The sequence below is a fragment of the Condylura cristata genome, unplaced genomic scaffold (genome assembly GCF_000260355.1).
Source record: "Condylura cristata isolate star-nosed mole 26May11 unplaced genomic scaffold, ConCri1.0 scaffold00011, whole genome shotgun sequence".
Classification (NCBI taxonomy): domain Eukaryota; kingdom Metazoa; phylum Chordata; class Mammalia; order Eulipotyphla; family Talpidae; genus Condylura; species Condylura cristata.
In genome coordinates, this window is record NW_004567112.1 from 20,239,965 (window position 1) to 20,258,185 (window position 18,221).

Below are 18,221 nucleotides of genomic sequence, written 5' to 3' on the forward strand. Positions count from 1 at the left end.
CCTTCTAACACAGGCCTACTGTCTCCTGGGGACCTGGAGTCAGCAGTGGGTCACCTATACAGACTCAGCTTCCTGGACGAGGATCCCCAGAATTGGTGAGAATCTACAGCAACAAGACAGAGCCAGCCATTTGCTGCGTCTGTGGGATCAGCAGCAGAACCAGCAAGGATCAGGGTTCTGTGCTTCTGGGCGTTGGCTCTCCCTAGGGAAGGTGGGCTCTGTGCTTGGCTCTACTGCTAACTAGCTGGATTATGCAACTGCCTCTCTTTTCTGGGTGTTAAGGAGCCTTGTCCAACTTAGTGGTGCAGGGACTTGAACCCACTCTTCACAAAGTGGCCTCAGAAGTCCACAGTCCTGTGTCTGCCTAATAGCAGGCCTGTAGGCAAGAGACCAGTGGGCCAAGGCTTAGCTGATGCCCACCTGTGTTCTCAGCAGGGTGGCAGCACTGGAAGCATCGGGAAAACTGGCCGCTCTCCACCCTGTGGTCTTCAGCAGCCACCTAGTGCCCCGGCTTGCTGAGGAATTACGCATAGGTACGCTTCTCTGGTCCAGCCCTTCTGGGGAGGCTTGTGCCTGTGTGCTCGCCGTCACATGATGAAACTTTGCCTCCTGGGTTTTCAGAAGAGTCGGATTTGGCTAAAGGGGATAGGCCCACCAGGCGCTCCCGGCACTTGTGCTGTCTGCAAGCCCTGGCAGCTATATCAACACATCCCAGCATTGTCAAAGAGACGCTCCCACTGCTGCTACAGCATCTCGGCCAGATGAACAAAGGTAATTACCAGAACAGTCTGATTAAGGGCTGGGCTGAATAGGCAGCTACAATCAGGTTCAGAGTTGATGCCTCTAAGGCTGTGGTTCCAACAATGGCTACATGAGTCACATGGCAACTTTTAAAATAAAATGCTGATGCCTGGGCCTCAGTGCAGCTGAGTCAATCCTGAGGAGGTGTGGATTTGGGCTACAGAGCCTGGGTGATTTTAATGTGGAGTCAGAATTGAACAGCCCCACTCTCAGGCTTTGCTTCTCAAAATATGGTCCCAGACAGCGTCATGTACTTTATCTGGGAGCTTACTAAAAGTGCAAAATCTCAGACCCCACTGAACAGAATCTTCATTTTAACAGGATTTCAGGTAACTCATACTCACCCTCAAGCTTGAGAAGCACTGTTCCAAGGCATACATGACAGCAGCAGTTGCTACTGCAAATCTCTGCATGTTCACCACGGGCCCCAACATCTCAAGCTCCTTGTTTTGCACTGCCTGGTCTTTGTGGTGAATTCAGAAAGTGTTGCATAGTAGAAGTAACCTGGGAAGCCCTACAGTGAAAGCTGGTTTCATTGAGTCTCTACATCTCTATAAAATGGGAGAAATGATGCTTTAGGGTTGAGAAGAAAAATAAGAAAATGTATGCGATACTTTTGTTGCAAAGCCTAGCATAGGGCAAGTCTCAGCTCCAAAATCTGAATAGATGAAAAAAGCAACTGAGAGAGTGAAATGACTTAATTCTTTATAAAGATTTATTTCTTATTTATGCATGCAAGAATGGAAGTATAGGCCAGAGATTCAGGGAAGGTGAGAGGATTCACCAGAGACAGAGTTGGGAACAGAACAGGCGGATCCACTGAAATACACTGCTGAGGGAAGCAGCAGGCGGATCAGGAGAGGTCAGCTCCCTGGCTGGGGATCGAACTCGTGCTGCAATAGTTGTGAAAAGCTGGATAGTGCTGACACTTTAACCCTTTGCACCACCAAGGAGGCCCAATGACTTGACTCTTTTATTGATCTCTTAAGTCACTCATCTTTGCTTGTTCTTGGCCCCTTCTGTAGCCAAAATACCCTGGAGTGCTATTAAGAAAACCTTACAGTGAACATTTTTTTAAATATATATAAAAGATGTGTTTTATTTATGCATACAGAACTGGGATACAGGCCAGAGGCTCAGGGGCGGTGAGAGGATTCACCAGAGACAGAGTGGGGAGCAGAACAGGCAGATCAGCAAAGTACATTGCTGAGGGGAGCAGCGGGCGGGTCAGGAGAGGTCTGCGGCACCATGTGGGTCACCCCCAGGGCTGGGGATCGAACTTGCACTGAAGCAGCTGCAGCTGGCTTGTAGTGCTGCGCTCTAACCCTCTGCACCACCAGACAGGGCCCTGCAGTGAACAATTTCTCACCACGCAGGCAACATGGTTGCAGGACCAGCTGAAGTCATTGTCGTCTGTCAGAGCCTCCAGCAGGTGGCAGAAAAATGCCAGCAGGACCCTGAGAGCTGCTGGTACTTCCATCAGACGGCCGTGCCTTTCCTGTTGGCCTTGGCTGTGCAGGCTTCCATGCCAGGTGACTCCCCACCTCCCCTCCTGGTCTTCCTCTGGCACTGTGGCTCCCATTTGTTAAACAGCACTATCTGCCTCGGGGTGTCACTGGTGTAGCATTTTGTACCTGCAGAGGCTTATATGGAAAACCTTTTGTCCCCCAGAATGAGATTTATCTTCTAGCAAAAAGCGCCAGCCTTTTTGCTCAAAAGCACGCACACACGTCTTCCTTCCTTTTCATTGCCATGTATTGGGTTGTTGAAAAATTCATGATGTGTTTTTTCCTTCAAAAAACAAAAACTGTGTCATGACTTTTCCAACAGCCCAATAGTTTAGTTAGAGTTAAATCATGAAATCAAGTAGGCCAAGTTGGATTGGCTCTTCAGCTCCAGCACCTGCTAACTTCAGCAAATTAGCCTTTCTAAGCCTCTAGTTCTTCATGTGTAAGAGAGAGATTAAAAGTACCACAAAATAGTTGGTAAGGATTAAATAATGTGTAGTGCCTGGCCATCCTCTTTAAGTATTCTGTGTATAGTAGCTACTAAAATAAGATAAAGCCATACTGGCTTCAGATTTTTTAAAGACTAAATGACATCTGATGTTAGAAACCTTCATATTAACTGGCCTTAGTTAACAGTGCTGCCAGTCTGAGGACGGCACAGAGCCCCTGCGAGCTCTCTGGCCCACACTGCACCCTCCTGTTCTGAAGCCTTGCTAGCTTCAGCTGCAGCACCGCACGACGACAGGCTCAAACTGCTGGTGGGGTCACGCGAGTGCAAGCCCAGAGCCAGGACAGTGGGGCCTGATCAGTCGGACGTCTGAGCCGGAGTCGAGGTCTGCCACTGTGTGTGCTTGATCGCAGAAAAGGAGCCCTCAGTTCTGGGGAAAGTGCTGTTGGAGGAGGAGGTGTTGGCCGCCGTCGTGGCTGTCATTGGCGCCGCCACCACACACTTGAGCCCTGAGTGAGTATAATCACAGATGCGGCTTGACCCCAGGAAGAAGCATAGCAGACGGGGTCGAAGCAGCAGACAGCTGCTTCTGAACTCTCCCACCCAGACTCAAACGTGGAGGCAATTATTCCTTTTGTCAGTTTATCTGGCAACGTAAGGAGGGGCTTCTTAGCACCACGGGCTGCGGGACAACAGGCTGCAGATGTGTGCTGAGAGTCACTGAAGTATTTTTAAATTCACGTTGGGTTCTCTCACTAGCAAGCTTCAGAAGAATGTCTGTTTGCTGGCGTATTTACAGTAGGGCCAAAAACAAGCATGGCTCCTGGCATCTGATGCATTCTGAGTTAAGATTTGTCCGATGCGTGAACATTTTTGCCTGGCCCATTGATTCGGTGACTAATGTGAACCTTAAGGCTGCTGTAGAGGCCTGGCTCCTTGGTGACTCCTGGTACTCTACCTCAGCTTAGCCGCCCAGAGCGCCACTCGCATTGTGCCCCTCTTCTTGGATGGCGACATCTCCCTTCTGCCTGGAAACAGCTTCCCTTGCAGATTCCAGCCATTCCAGGTACAGGTCTGATGGATCAGATGGGGAGAATCTTGGGACTTCTGTCATTCAGAATATTTTTAAGGGGTAATCCACAATGGGTCTTGGGGCTGAGCAGCCTGTTGCTGGCAGGACAGGCTTGATAGGCTCTTCCATTTATAGGGTGGCTCCTCAGGACAGAGAAGGCTGGTGGCACTGCTTATGGCCTTTGTCTGTTCCCTGCCGCGAAATGTAAGTGAACACGTTTGGGGGAGTATCCTGATTTAACTGGTTCCCTGGCAACTTCAGGCTGGCATTCGTTTCAGGCTGAGCTGATCATCTGCTTTCCCCACTGGAGAATTTTTCATTCAGCCTGGCCCCCACTGCCTCTTCTAGTATCTGTTGGCATTCAGGTGTTCTCTGGGTCCATTACATAGCCAGGTCTTCTGTAGGTGGAAATCCCTCAGCTGAACCAACTCATGCGGGAGCTTTTAGAGCTGAGCTGCTGCCCCAGCTGCCCCTTCTCCTCCACTGCTGCTGCCAAGTGCTTTGCAGGACTCCTCAACAAGCACCCTGCAGGTACTGGGGTGAGGCTGTGGGTCGGGGGCCTCCCTGAATCAATGACCAGTGAACTCTTGAATTCACTCTCTCTCTTCAAAAAATGAGCCTGCTAGTAATAGGATAGGGCTTCTCAAGGGACAGCGCTTGGGACCTGAATGGGGCGAAGCCTTACAGGACCTGTGAAGATAAGGGGGCACAAGCAAAGTGTTGTCTGGTTCTATCACCATCCTCCCTCAGGGAGCAGTTGTGAAGAATTCTTTGAGAAGTAGACCACTCTGAATGCTAGCACGCCTGCGTTACGAGCAAGCCGGGCTCACAGGCTGGGCTCGGAGAGCTGAGTGGGTCAGGTCCCCAGCACACGATACTGTTCTTTCTAACAGCGGCCCAGGGGGCACTGCATTTCAATGGTTTACACCTGCACCGTTAAAAGAGAAACAGTCTTTGCATCGGCATTTACTCTCTCCTCTTTAGGGCAACAGCTTGACGAGTTCCTACAGCTGGCTGTGGACAGAGTGGAGGCAGGCCTGAGCAGTGGGTCCTGTCGTAGCCAGGCCTTCATACTGCTTCTCTGGGTACGGAGCAAGAATGCATTCTGGTTAGGCAGTCTGGTTAAAATAAAATGTGTCCATTTGACCGCGATCACAGGTATGCCTCTCAAGTTCTGTGGTTGGACTGGCATGCCCTGACTCTTCTCTCCAACTGCAGGTGACAAAGGCCCTTGTACTCAGATACCATCCTCTCTGCTCCTGCCTCACAAACCGGGTAAGTCCTTTCTGGAGACAGACCTGAGACCTATCAGAACTTCCCACCTACAACTGCCATCCTCTTCTTTTGGGTATTAAGGTTTTTCTCTGATCTACCTCAAGGCTCTCTTTCCTCCAGCTCATAGGCCTCCTAAAGGATCCAGAACTAGGTGCAGTAGCAGCAGATGGCTTCTCCGTGCTCATGTCTGACTGCACTGACGTGTTGACTCGTGCAGGCCATGCTGAAGTGCGGATCATGTTCCGCCAGCGGTTCTTCACAGACAACATGCCTGCTTTGGTTCAAGGCTTCTATGCCGCTCCCCAAGGTGAAGTAAGGTCCCAGATCCTCAGACCTCTCCTTTGTGCAAGCCACACTGCCTAAAAGAAGTTAAGGACCCAAGTGTTTTGTTGCTTATTTGTTTGTTTTAAGATTTATTTATGCATATAAGAACTGGGGTACAGGCCAAAAGTGCAGGGGGTGAGTGCTGCACTTTAACCCCTTGCACCTCCAGGGAGGCCAAGTGTTTCTTTAAAGCAATAGTGTGGTCTGCACCCAAAGGGCTAAACTTCCGGATTGTTGATTCACTCTTTTTCTTTGATGGACATAGATCTGCATATTCTGGGTTTCAGGGCATTTCTTTGTAACCTCTTTGTAGGCTGATATCCCAGCTTCATCAGAAATTGGATTCTCAAAGCTGTATGTGTGAGCTTTCTCCCCTAAGCTTTTCCATCTTTTACAGATGTAAAGTCCAACTACATGAAGGGTCTGTCTCACGTACTTAACAGACTGCCTAAGTCTGTGCTCTTGCCAGAGCTGCCCACGGTAAGCCTTGCAGTCGGAGCCTCCAAGCAGAAACCAAGCCACTGTCTCCAGCTGGGGCGAGGGCTGCAAAGGGGAGAACACCTCTCATCATCCCCACCTTTTTGTGACCCCCTCAGCTGCTTTCCTTGCTGCTGGAGGCCCTGTCCTGTCCTGACAGTGTGGTACAGCTCTCCACCCTCAGCTGCCTTCAGCCTCTTCTGCTGGAAGCACCGCAAGTCATGTGTCTTCACGTCGATACCCTCGTCACCAAGTTTCTGAACCTCAGCTCTAACCCCGCCATGGTGCGTTGCACCCCAGCAGCTCGGGCACCTCCGGCTCTCCATCACAGAGCTCCCCTCACCCCCTTGTTGTGTTCCAGGCCATCCGGATCGCCGCGCTGCAGTGCATGCATGCGCTCACATGCCTGCCCACCCCTGTGGTGAGTCCGTCGGGTGTCTGTCTCAAAAGAGCCAAAGAATTACTTCCCTTAGTCAGGTGGGACTGCCCCGCCGCCACCACCACGCTGCACGCAGGCACAGGGACGGGCTATGCCTGACTGCACCACAGCCACCTGGCAGGGGCCAGAGTCCCCAAAGAGAGGTGAAGTTCAGGTGTAGAGAAGTGGCTCTTGTGGGTGCTATGGCTGAGCGAGACTAAGATCAGTTCCTCTTACTCCACAGCTGCTGCCGTACAAACCGCAGGTGATCCGGGCCTTAGCCAAACCCCTGGATGACAAGAAGAGGCTGGTGCGCAAGGAAGCAGTGTCCGCCAGGGGAGAGTGGTCAGTTTCTAGGTCTTGGGCGAGATGGGATTGAACAGAGCCTCACCACTAATGGTGCCAACATTCTTTTTGCTACAGGTTTCTGCTAGGGAGCCCTGGCAGCTGAGCTGTCGGTCCTGGCCAAGACTGCTCCCACTGACAATCTGATCTGGAACTACTAATGAACGAGCCCCTTGGCCCAAGGCGTGGAGAGCACTGTCTCTGGTTGCCTGTCCCACAGACACAGCAAGTGCTGAGCCCCTGGTGACTGTACAGGAAACATGGGGGTTCTGACCCCTCGTGGGCCTGTCAGTTTCTGAGTTCTGTCTGAGACTACGTGGGTCTGAGGAAAGATCTTGGGCACGGGCTCTTCCACTTCCACAGGGGAGGCGTACTGCTGATGAATGCAGATGAGTGGCCCTGAGGACCAGTGGTGGCTAGTGTGTGTGCCTGCTAGGGAATAAAGATTTCTTTTGGTAATGAGCTGTAGAGTATCTCCCCATCCACACTTTGGCCTCAGTAGCTCATAACCAGGAGCATCACTACTGAAGCAACTAAGCTGGAGGAACAGTGATGTCAGGGCTTAGCCAAGAATTCTCCAGGAGCTCCAGGTTGGGCACGAGTGTCATGTGCAGAGCACCTGTTCTCCAGGCACTGCTCCAGATGGCTCCTTCCCCACCCTAGAGTGGGCAAAGCATGAGAAGCTGCGTATCTTTAAAAACCAAATACCTTTATTTTTGCTCCCTTCACAGCACGTGAGAAGTGGCAGTGACCTCAGCAGTAGCCTGGTACCTGCCGTGTAGAGAAGCCACAGTCTCAGCTCAACCATTCAGGTGTTTTCTCAGACAGCAAGTGAAAGAGGAGGTGGCCAACCCCGTGCTGTAGCCTGGATGAGGTGGGGTCAGCACCGGCAAGGTTGCTAGCTGCCTAATCTCCAGTCTGGGCCTGGGACTTGTTTGCCTGAGTAAAGGGACATCAGTCCTAGTTTTTCCACATCGTGCCTTGCTTCTGCAGTGGCTGGGAAATTGGTCCTTGAGTTTCCCTGCACATTACCCTAAGGCAAGCCATTGGCTCTTTTTGTTCAAAGATGCCAAGACGCTACCCTTGGAGGTCCTTGAGACAGAGCAGGAAGCAGAGTGACGTTCAAGTTGTAGCTGACACACTCCAGTTCACACTGCCATCACAGAGGCTGAGTGAGCAGTCACCCAGGGCGGCGGGTCCCAGCTCATTCCGTTCCCGTGGGGCAGGTGACTGGAAGGTAAAAGCACCCTAGTGAGCCAGTGCCTACAAAAGAAGACAGAAATGTTTGAGTTCCATGAGTTCTTAATCTTCTTCCTGATCCGCATTTCTTAGCAAGAGATGCATAAGGTATCTGAAGCTACCTTGGCCTTAATCACAAAGGTAACAAAAAATTTACTGGCCAACAGATGTGCCCTCTGGTTCCTTGAAAACCTTTACAGGTTTTGAGCTAAAGTTCTGAGGAGCCACTGCAGGCACAGACAGGCAGAAATGTAACAAGAGCAGGAAGGGAAGGAGGGCAGTACTTCTGATCAGCTGTTACTGCCTTAGTAGTTGCAATCTGAATTATTTACACTCGATCTCTTGTCTAGCTCCACTCATTACCTTAGGGCCTGTTACAGATGACTTCGGTTCCACAAAGGACCGGACTGAGCTCCACACATTGCTATTCAAACAAGTGTCTCCCATGCCCTCCCTGAGAACAATTTTCTTGGGATTCTTGTGATGTCATCTGTAAACCTCATCTGAGATTTAATCCACAGTTTTGGCCTTATACCCTTTGCTTAAATGAGCAATGATCTGCATTGAGTCTAAACTCCACTGTCCAAGGTAATGGCCACTAACCACCAGCCTATTTAAGTTAGTAAAAATAAAATTAAAAATTCAGTTCCTGGGCGCATTAACCACATGCCTAGCGTTTCAGGAGCCACATGTGACAAGCATCTTGGCATAGGCGGAGCACATTCTCACGGACACTAGTCTTGATGTTTTACTTTACCTTCCCGTGTCCACACCCAGGAATACCTTCCAGTTGTCCAAGCAGCCATAGTTGTAATGATTCTTGAAAATCTAAAGCCAAGAAAAACATGTCTCTATAAAACCCTTTTACCTAATCTAACCCTTTTCATTTTCAAGTTTGAACTGGCTAAAACTCAGCATGGGGAAGTCCTGGCCTTTTTTTTTTTTTTCTTCTTTTTTAAGATTTATTTATTTATGCACACCTGCCAGAGTTGCAGGAGGTGAGAAGATTCACCAGAGACAGAGTGGGGAACAGAACAGGCAGAATGACTGAAATATACTGCTGAGGGGAGCAGTGGGTGGGCCAAGAGAGGCCTGCTGCACCATGTGGGTCACCTCCCTGGCTGGGGATCGAGCTTGTGCTTCAGTGGCTATGGAGAGCTTCGTAGTGCTACACTTTTAACCCATTAAAGCCCCAGCCACCAGGGAGGACCTGGAAGTCCTGGCCTTTCATGATGCCTACCCTAGATGGCCCTGACCACGGCCTCTGTCAGAGGTGACGGGTTCGGTTCCCCTCTGCCCCAAGCCCTACTCACTCTGCCCTTGGCCTGCAGCCGACGTCTCTCCTTCCTGTTGATGTGCCTTTCAATACTAGTCTCACCCCGACTGATGAGAACAGCATGCCACATAGTTAGGGCACCCAGGGCAAGTGCTACGGAACTGAAAGAAGAGCAAAGATTGGTGGGTTGCTCAAGAGGGAGCTGGAGACTACCAGCAGATCTGAAACTGAGTTGAGCAGTAACTGGCTAGGAACTTCTCATATCTCATGTCCCAGTCTACATCCTAGATGAACTTCTACTGCTCATCCATAAAAAGCACCACTGGAAAAGCATCAACATGGATTGAGTAAATTATGTGGAAAGGAGAGTGGGGAAATAAGTCTGCTTTACTAATAAAGACATTCTGAGCTTCCCCAAATACCCATGCTTGGAAGCAAAGGGCACTAAGGGCTGAAGGGGATGGCACAAAGTTCCGATTCCAGCCCTGCCCTTCCCAGACGTGTATTCTGGAGCAAATCACCTTTCTCATTGCTAGCTTTCCTCATCCATAAAGTACAGCCACCTACCCTTCAGCAAGTTCATTTACCCTGGTACATAAAAAACCTTCAATGTTAATGTCCTTAGTTTTCCCTGACCCAAAATGCAGAAGAAAATTAAGCTCTGACCCTTTGCTGAGTATAAGACCACAGCAATTCTGATGAGGATGGGTTCCTAACTGCATGTGAGCACTAAAAATAGGGTTTTCCGAAGCTGCCCCTCAAACAGTCCAAAGGGAAGAGTGAAATACCTGCACAGGAACCAGAGGTAGACAAGACTCTTGTGAGTCACCCTTTCTCGGAAGGAGAAGGTAGGCGGTGGGGTCTGGTGATAAGTCTAGAAAAAGAAAACAGCATGTCTGGTTCATTTGCTCTGCTAGTTTCTCCCAGAGTCCCCATCACCTTCAGGCAGGAAAGTGACCCAGGCCCAGGACAAGAAAAATAGGGGGTAAAGCCACAGAGGAGTCAGGGCAGCAGCCAAATGGGTGGGCCAAGCCCAGCGGCATCATCATGTGGACAAACACTGGGCAGAGCGGGTCTGGACAGGATGGCAAAGCACAGAAGGAAGTGACCCTGGGCCTTGAGGTTTGACAACACAAATGGGGCTCCAGGGGAAGGCCCTCCACTCCCCAGCAAGAACTTCACTGTGGCAGCCAACGCTGCGTGGAGGGCAGATACCCAGAATGGAATGGGGGAGAACTCTGAGCTCCACTAAAGACCCAAAGGCCAGCAGAAGTACAATCATGAGCCCAAGATCTGCTCAGAAGAGCCCTAAAGGCCTCAGGACACGGAACAATCCTGATACAGACCCAGAACGAAGGATGGTCAGATGGGCCCGGCCTGATCTCTGTCCCCTGGAACCCCATTACACAGACTAACACAGACTCCTTGCTGCTCAGGCCATCACCTAGGCAGAGTCCTCACTCAGCCCAAAGGAGGTGATCATGGGATAGAGCTGGGAACAGCAGGGTTTTTCAGTTTGTCCCCAGGTCACTTGTGTGCCCAAGGTAGGCAGCCTCCCAGAACGCTCCTGATCTGGTCTGCGACTCAACCAGTGGGGCGGCCCCAGTTGCCTCAGCAACCGCACCCCTGGCCTGAGCAGCAGGAGGCAGTGGGGTGGGGACAGCCCACCTGGTTGGCAACAGCCGGTAGTCTGCTCTTGTCGAGTTGTTTCATTTTCTAAGGGGATGGAAAACAATGCTGGTTATACTCTCCGGCCTCTAGGGTGGGGGACAACTCCTTAGAGACAGATTCCACATCCACACTTCCCTTACTGAGCTGCCCTGCCCCTGGCTATGGGCTCACCTCGATGGCAGCATAAGCCTCCCGGAAAAGGTCCCAACTGCCGTAACTGCAGTACACACAGCCCAGAGTCATGAAAAAGCAGAAAGAGAAGAAGTACCGATGGTTATAGTGGCCCACACAGTTGTTTAGCCAGGCTGGCAGAGGAAGGATTAAGGATAAGATCCAACACAACTTCAGAAGGCCTGACCCTCGGTCACGATGTCATCCAAGGCCAGGGCTGCCAGTCACCAAGAACTATTATCAAAAGCAGGAATATATGAAGCTGTCCCCAGAGGTTGAGATAAAAGTGTCATAGGTTTCTCAGAGTCCTCAAAACCACCAGGACATCATGAAAATTCTGAACTCCTTCAGGAAAATGAATCTGCCACTACTTCAACCTAGCTGGGTTAGCCAGACATCTGTGTGGGACAGCAGAAGGGGATCAGAAGTTGCATCTGGTGTAGCCAGTAGATCACCACTGAGGCCCAAACATCTCCCATCCATCAGTCATCAGCAGGACAGTCTCCCGAAGCAAGAGCTATCAGAATAGGTGCCTGGCTCCAAGAAGCCCCACCCCAGAGACCCTGCAAGCCTCCTGCCTCCCCAGGAGATGGCCAGCACAACTCCACCTAACACCTGGCGAGCCCTGAGTTCTCTGCACGGGACGCTAGAAGCCTTGGGTTTACGACTTAACCAACCCCGCACAGTGCTCTGGAGCTAAAGGAGGAGCCTCGGCAGGAGCAATAACAAAAGGATACGGCAGTGATGATCCATCTTCAGCACACACCTGTGAGGGAGGGACACAGGCTCTGTTACGGTGGCCAAGGTTCTTGAGATGTCAGTGCCAATCCTTTCCTACAAGGACCAGCATCCTGCTGAGGTGGAAAGGGCACAGACTTTGAAGACAGCCAGGCCTTGTTGTAAGCCCTGCTCTACTGGCTAGGTGACAGTGGACAAGGTAACTCATCTCTCAGAACCTAGATTTCCGCAAGTGGTGATGGTGTCTAACTCAGGACCAGCCTGCGGACCCGGAGTCATAATGTGGAGGGCGCCTCTCCTGGCCTGGTTCACGACAGGCACTTCACAACTGTCTGATCAAACTCTAGGTCTAGATCTTGCCCTCAAGCTACAGCAGAAGGGCCACAGCTGGGCTTACAGGGAGCAAAGCCAAACCCACCTATTGCAGATGCTGCAGTGGTGTGTTCGGGCTGGCTTGGGGTAAATGCACTTCTTACAGATGGACACTGTTGCAATATCATTCCTGCCCTGTGTAAAGGGAGAAAAGAATGACAACTGTGGCGGCACCAGTTTTGTCCTTCAAAAGATAACAAGGCACTCCCCTGCCCACTCGTGGGACGATTCTCACAGCCTGCAGCTCCCCTTCCCTCCCGCCCCCAGGGAACCCACCTGGGGTGGGTATCCAGGTGGAGTGGTAATGGCCTGGTAGTAATGGAAGACGATGAGGATCAGGTTCCAGTGACTGTAGAAGAAATGCCAGCAGAGTCGTGGCACTGAGTAAGTTTGGAGGATGAGGGGCAGGACGCACAGGTAGGCAATGGCCACAATGGAGCTGGTCAGCACGATCACCAGCACCACGAACACCTGCCAACACCAGTGAGGTCAGGAAGACAGAGCGAGAGCCCACCCACACCCTGAGCGGCCCCAGGGAGCTCCCAGGTGGGGGCTGGCCTCCCAAACTTGTCACAACTCCATCAGACAAGTGTCCCAAACACCTTCCCGCTCCCCGGGCCTCACTCACCACCCCACACCAGCGGATCACGTTGTCCACCAGCCAGTAGACGGGCTCAAAGGCAGCATCGACAGCAGTGTCGCTGCCCCCGAAGGAGTTGTACAGCAGGGAGCGCAGGCAGACCTTGCCGTAGCGCCAACGCTGTACCAGGCCCCGGAGCAGAGGTGGGCAGCGGCGCCTGTAGCCCAGGAGCAGGAGCAGGCGCAGACAGAGGCGGGCGGGGCCCAGCAGCAGGCTCCGCTGGCTCCGCATGGCTCCTAGGAGAGCACACTGCTGTGAGGGGCCGGCCCCAGGGCCCTCCCGGTCCCATCGAGGGGAAGCCCAGAGCACCTACGGACAGAGGCCTAAAACAGGCCCAGTCACTCATGCCAAACAGGACGGTGACTTCCCTTCTCCATGGAGTGTGCAGTGCCAAGATCCCTGCCAGATTATGGTGGGTAGGAGGCTTGAAGGCTCAGAGTCCGCAGAATCTACTTACATCACACTATGCAGCTGTGCAGCAAATCCAAGATGATGCAGACCTAGAGTGAAGGACCACAGAAAAGGGGTCTCTGGAGTTGTCTGTAGACAAACCATTGGGTGGAGTGCAGAACCATGTGACAGAGCTGCCCCCACCCCATCTCTGGGTCTGGTCACTGGGGCAGAGGCTTCAGGGTCTCCTGTCTGCCCTGGCGACAGACCTACCTCTAACAATTATCTTCACCAAGTGTCAGCCAGTGGGGGAATGAGTGCACAGCAGGCGGGTCCCACCCCTGAGTCTCAGAAGAGATAGTCACCCTTCTTAACCCTCTGCGTTGCCCTCAGCCTCCACCAGACCCAACCTGGCTGCATGGGAGTTCCCACCTCCTGTCAGGACAGCTCAACTACCCGTGCGTGACAGAAGACACTTTGTCTCCCACTTCAGGCCCAGCCCTACCCCAAACCGAAGCGAGGACAACCTCAGGGATCCAGAGCAGAGTAACATCACAGGTGGGGGATTCTGGCAGAGAGGGGAGCCTCCATGCTGAAGATGGGGCCTGCCTGTTAGGGGTGAGTCGCCGTTGCCCTGTTCTGGCTGAACACTGAGAGCTTTCTCTGTGGTTGCTGTCCTTGGTTCCAAGCTTCCCAGCTTTCAGCCCTTCCACATCTCTGAGTTTTCATCTCCTCCACATCAGGAAGAGTTGGATTAGTGTTCTCCATCCCCAAAAGTCCTGGGAGGCCAGCCGCTCATGCAATGCCCAACGAGAGGACACAGATTTTTTCAAAAGTCTCAATTCTTTTCCTTACCAGAGATTTTCCCTGATAGCTACTTTGTCCTTAGCAACTCCACTGACTTATTTAACAGGCAGCTCAAAACCCAGAAGAAACTGGAGGAGGCTCTTCCACTGTAGGGTGGTTTCAATTCAGTAACTGGAGCAAGGTACTCTCCTTGCACCCTGGCTCCTTCCCACAAGAGGCCTTTCAAAGAAAACACTTAATTACCTCCTTCCACAAGCCCTGTAATGATCTAAAGCAAAAGGAAATCCAAAGGACCAGGCCTACAGAGAAAGAGAAGAAAGGCATTTCACAGGCACCCACTCCACACCAGGACACAGGAACCAGCCATCCCCATCACACCGATGAAGAAAAGAATTAAGAGGCAGTGTAGAAAGAGACAAGAGGAAACACCGGAACTTCCTGCCTCATTCGAGTTGGATTCCTTTTATTTGGAACCATGATTTGGCTTGAAGCATGAACTTTCAGAATGGCACACAGTCATAATCAAATGTGAGACTGGAACAAAACAGATTATGTCACACAAAGTCAAGTGACTCAGACTGTCGCTATTACCATGCACTCCCTTACTAGGGGTAACAGAGAGTTTCCTACTTGCTAAAATACTTCTCGTAGCAATAACTTGCAATTAAGATGGATTGTAGCAAATCCAAATTACATGCCATTTCTCCTGATCTACACACAAAAAACTTCCTTCCCAGACTCTAAACTTTTCAGATTACTCTCAACCACTTCTGGAACTCCTGAGCTCCACAGGAAATGCCTGTCTTAAAAAATAGACTTGCCAGCTCCCATCTGCTTCATAACTTGACGACTTAAGTAGTTCTGTGACTTGGGCACATCACTGAACCCTGCTGGGCCTCAGATCTCTTGTATTCCCTTTCAGTAAGGAGGAAGGATTAAATGCTGAGGTCCCTTCCAGCTCTACCCTTTATGGTTCTATACCTATACTATGATTCTATATATGACATATTTTTTTTATTTTTCAAGCAAAAATGCATCGTGACTTTTCCAATAACCCAATAAATGAAATATTTGCAAAGAGCTGATTAGCACAGTACCTGCTTCATGGAAATACTCAATTTTGTTGAATAAATGATCTAGAGGGATACAGAAATGGAAGGCTGGTCAGATGTCTATCAGCAAGGATATTCTTGTCAATGTGATAACACTAAGTATCTGTCTGAAGCTATTGTTCTTCGTGATTATAAAAGTAACAACCATTGTTTGAATAACAGCACTTAACAGCTCGAAGGCATTTCAGAAAATAGGAAATCAGCCCAATCATGAAAACAGAAAGCTTTCAGATTCAGGACAACACATTAGATTTCAGAGACCAGAGTCTGAAGCCATGTCCCTTCATCTTAGCTAGTGGGGTCTGGGGGGTCTGCATGGCTGCCAGGGAGGAGATAGTAGTCCAAGAGCCACAACTGAACAGACATTTTCATCTCAGGATTTTGCAGTAAAAGCAGAACTCAAAAATTAAGGCAGGCAGGGGAGGGGGAAGCGATGCTCTCTGAGTGAAGAGGGTAGTAAACATCACAGCAGTTTCAAGACCACCCAAACATAAGCCCTGGGCACTGATCCCTCAGAAGTAGCCACAGCCATAGTGACATGTGCCACTATTAGAGGGGGTTGCCGGCTACCTATAGCTCTACCCTCTTCCCAAAGCTCTGTTTCTCTAGGGAGTGAGGGGCAGGAGGGACATACACAAGGTGTGGTTCCAAAGGCAGAGGAAGCTGAGATGAGATAGCAAATCTCATCTGGACAACGACACTGCTCTCTGGATGTTAACAATCTCAGGCAGCACATGTAAGCAGCATTCTATTCATGTGGACACTGTCCTTCTTGACGAACGGACTGGGAAGAGAAAAGGTTATGGTTGAGTCCACACGACTAAACCTCCGTCGGAGAGCTTAAAAGGATCCGAAAAAAAAAAAAAAAAACAGGAAAAGGTTGTATTCCTCAGTGTGGATGGCCCGGTCAATGCGCGATGATCAGGAAATCAAGAAATGTGGATGCCAGCTTGGGCTCTACCTTGAACTACTACATTGGAGACGATGAATAAAGCACACGGTATTCCTGAATCTGAGTTCCAAATCTGTGAGTTGGGTTGGCTGACCTCCTTCCAGCTCCTCTCTATATACGGGTGTCTAGCCGCGCTCGGACCCGGTGGAGGAGGGCAGGGCCGCGCAGGGCGGGGCAAGGGAGCAGGAACCCAGGCTCCTGGAAGACACCGGAACAGGGCCCGACCCTATAAAAAGGTGCAGAACTGGGGAGCAAAGGCCGCGGCTTCGCCTTACCTGCAAACTGCCGAACTCTCCACACATAAATCGTGCCCTGCAGCCTTCGCCGCCTTTCACTGTCACCCTGTCCAGGCCGGCGCCCCTGCCCGACCGGGTTCAATCCGATCTACCATGGCCCGCTGCCCAGAGGGGCAGGCTAAAGACCCAGACCCGGCGCCAGCCCATCCTGGACCGCAGGCGCGAGCGCAAGCGCAGGCATCCCAGAGCTCCGCCCCGCTCGTCCCGGGGCAACCTGGGAGTTGGAGTTTACCCCTGGAAGAGGCTGCGTCGGTCACGTGACGGAGCGCACCAATTGGCACGTTTCTTACTACAGCGCGCTGCTGGATTTTAGCCAATGAGAAGTCCACTTCGTTTCCCGCGGGGCCTGGGACCGGGGCAGTCATGGCGCCACCCGTGAGGTACTGCATCCCCGGTAAGTGAGTGTACCCACTGCAAATACTGGACAGTGACAGAGGCAGGAAGGCTGGATGGCCAACAGCCTTTGGGGTCCGTAGCTGCTGCTGCTTTTTTTCGGCAGGCGAACGTCTGTGCAACTTGGAGGAAGGCAGCCCCGGCAGCGGCACCTACACCAGGCACGGCTACATCTTTTCGTCGCTTGCTGGCTGCCTAATGAAGAGCAGCGAAAACGGCGCGGTACGGGGGGCGGCTTCCCCTCTCCTGCGGCTTCCCCTCTCCTTTGCCTCTCCTTTCTCTTAAGCTGTCGTGGATTTCGTGGTCCTTAGGCAGGGACACCGAGGACGCGTGCCTCACCAGTAGGACAAGCTGATCTCTATTTCTGCCAGCTGCGCTCCCGCACTTAGCAGCAATTGGCCAGTTCTGCTCTGTTGTTGACACTTGGGGACGAACAGAGCGCTGAATCCTGTGTTATGTCTCCCACCTCTGTGACTTCACCTCTCTCCAGCTCACTCTCCGTCACACTGGCTTCTTTAACTGTCGCTAATGCGCTACATTCTGTCCTGCCACACACAGCTTTTATACATAGCCCTCTGTCTGGAATACGCTCCTCTCCTCCTTAGCCTATTTCATTCCCACTGACCTTCAGATAGCCTCTGTAGTATCTACCACTTTCTCAAAAAAGCCTTCCTAAACAAATTGTAAACAAATAAATGCTTAAGAATATATGTTTACAAATGTGACAACTGCTTTTTTTCCCCCTAAACAGTCTAATGGAGGAAAGTTCAGTAGTCACAAAGAGCTGTATTTCTTTCCATCCAGGCACTTGTCAGCATATAATTAAACCCTGGGTTATGTGTTGCCCAGTAAAATCTTACCCTACTAGACTAAGTTCCAGGGGTCAGGCCTCACCTTCGTACCTGGCTGATGTAGGATTGGCACAGGATCAGATTGAAGTCTTTGAAGGAGTAGCTTTAAAAGAGGTGCTACAGGAGAAAGAAGATTCAGAAATAGAACATTTAGGTACTGAACAGTTAGATTCCTTGATTTTGCAATAGGTAAGATGTTTAAACTCTCAGGCTTTAAGTTCATTCTCACCTGTAAGATGAGAGTTTTTTTATTCATCAATTTCTCCTTAATATTCCTCAGTTTGTTCAGTTAGTAAAGATGTCTGTGGAACATTTTCATATGGCAGGCGCAGTGCTGACCTCTAGGGATAGAGACACATGCCAAATAAGAGTAGCCTCTGTTGTCATGTAGCACAAACACAAATTGTAAACAAATAAATGCTTAAGAATATATGTTTACAAATGTGACAACTGCTTTTTTTCCCCCTAAGATTTATTTATTTATGTATACAAGAACTGGGATACAAGACGGAGGTGCAAGGGGTGAGAGGATTCATCAGAGACAGAGTGGGGAGCAGAACAGGCAGATCTACTGAAATACACTGTTAAAGGGAGCAGTGGGCTGGTCAGGCAAGGTCTGTTGTGCCACTGGTTCACCTTCCTGGC

The 18,221-nt window shown here is 50.9% G+C and overlaps 3 protein-coding genes across 6 annotated transcripts in view; 2 read left to right on the forward strand and 1 right to left on the reverse strand.

Annotated features, from left to right (window-relative positions):
* The window catches only part of MMS19 (MMS19 nucleotide excision repair homolog (S. cerevisiae)), a 28,822-nt gene extending 21,984 nt beyond the window's left edge, over nt 1-6,838 (forward strand). The window contains exons 16-31 of one of the 3 annotated variants that reach the window (XM_004680569.2): nt 14-95; nt 433-533; nt 622-771; nt 2,178-2,333; nt 3,171-3,270; nt 3,721-3,823; nt 3,965-4,033; nt 4,234-4,360; nt 4,814-4,914; nt 5,048-5,104; nt 5,225-5,411; nt 5,826-5,908; nt 6,025-6,189; nt 6,267-6,326; nt 6,568-6,668; nt 6,747-6,838. In XM_004680569.2, coding sequence (XP_004680626.1) covers nt 14-95; nt 433-533; nt 622-771; nt 2,178-2,333; nt 3,171-3,270; nt 3,721-3,823; nt 3,965-4,033; nt 4,234-4,360; nt 4,814-4,914; nt 5,048-5,104; nt 5,225-5,411; nt 5,826-5,908; nt 6,025-6,189; nt 6,267-6,326; nt 6,568-6,668; nt 6,747-6,774 — 1,670 coding nt within the window. In that variant the 3' untranslated portion in view covers nt 6,775-6,838. The remainder of the gene's footprint in view (nt 1-13; nt 96-432; nt 534-621; nt 772-2,177; nt 2,334-3,170; nt 3,271-3,720; nt 3,824-3,964; nt 4,034-4,233; nt 4,361-4,813; nt 4,915-5,047; nt 5,105-5,224; nt 5,412-5,825; nt 5,909-6,024; nt 6,190-6,266; nt 6,327-6,567; nt 6,669-6,746) is intronic. The other 2 variants (XM_012723657.1, XM_012723656.1) reach the window with 2 other exon arrangements.
* A 960-nt stretch (nt 6,839-7,798) lies between these two features.
* Nucleotides 7,799-16,511, reverse strand: ZDHHC16 (zinc finger, DHHC-type containing 16). Of its 2 annotated transcripts, XM_004680572.2 has the most exons (12): nt 16,312-16,511; nt 13,233-13,275; nt 12,764-13,011; nt 12,412-12,606; nt 12,182-12,270; nt 11,763-11,791; nt 11,026-11,159; nt 10,852-10,899; nt 9,972-10,057; nt 9,221-9,344; nt 8,665-8,735; nt 7,799-7,931 (listed from the first exon to the last, which is right to left on the reverse strand). In XM_004680572.2, the coding sequence occupies exons 3-12, from the start codon at nt 13,004-13,006 to the stop codon at nt 7,817-7,819; spliced, it is 1,134 nt and encodes a 377-aa protein (XP_004680629.1). In that variant the 5' UTR covers nt 13,007-13,011; nt 13,233-13,275; nt 16,312-16,511; the 3' UTR covers nt 7,799-7,816. The 2 variants fall into 2 exon arrangements, with proteins under 2 accessions (XP_004680629.1, XP_004680631.1); XM_004680574.2 differs by lacking the exon at nt 10,852-10,899.
* A 167-nt stretch (nt 16,512-16,678) lies between these two features.
* EXOSC1 (exosome component 1) overlaps nt 16,679-18,221 on the forward strand; it is a 9,577-nt gene continuing 8,034 nt past the window's right edge. The window contains exons 1-2 of the mRNA XM_004680579.2: nt 16,679-16,726; nt 16,832-16,947. Of these exons, the coding sequence (XP_004680636.1) occupies nt 16,696-16,726; nt 16,832-16,947 (147 nt within the window). The 5' untranslated portion in view covers nt 16,679-16,695. The remainder of the gene's footprint in view (nt 16,727-16,831; nt 16,948-18,221) is intronic.

Coding starts and splice junctions, on each gene's coding strand:
- ZDHHC16 (XM_004680572.2), bottom strand. CDS start 13,006: ATGCGGAGCCAGCGGAGCCTGCTGCTGGGCCCCGCCCGCCTCTGTCTG. Junction 12,271..12,411: donor CACCTGGATACCCACCCCAG/GTGGGTTCCCTG, acceptor CCCTTTACACAG/GGCAGGAATGATATTGCAAC. Junction 10,900..11,025: donor AGGCTTATGCTGCCATCGAG/GTGAGCCCATAG, acceptor CCATCCCCTTAG/AAAATGAAACAACTCGACAA.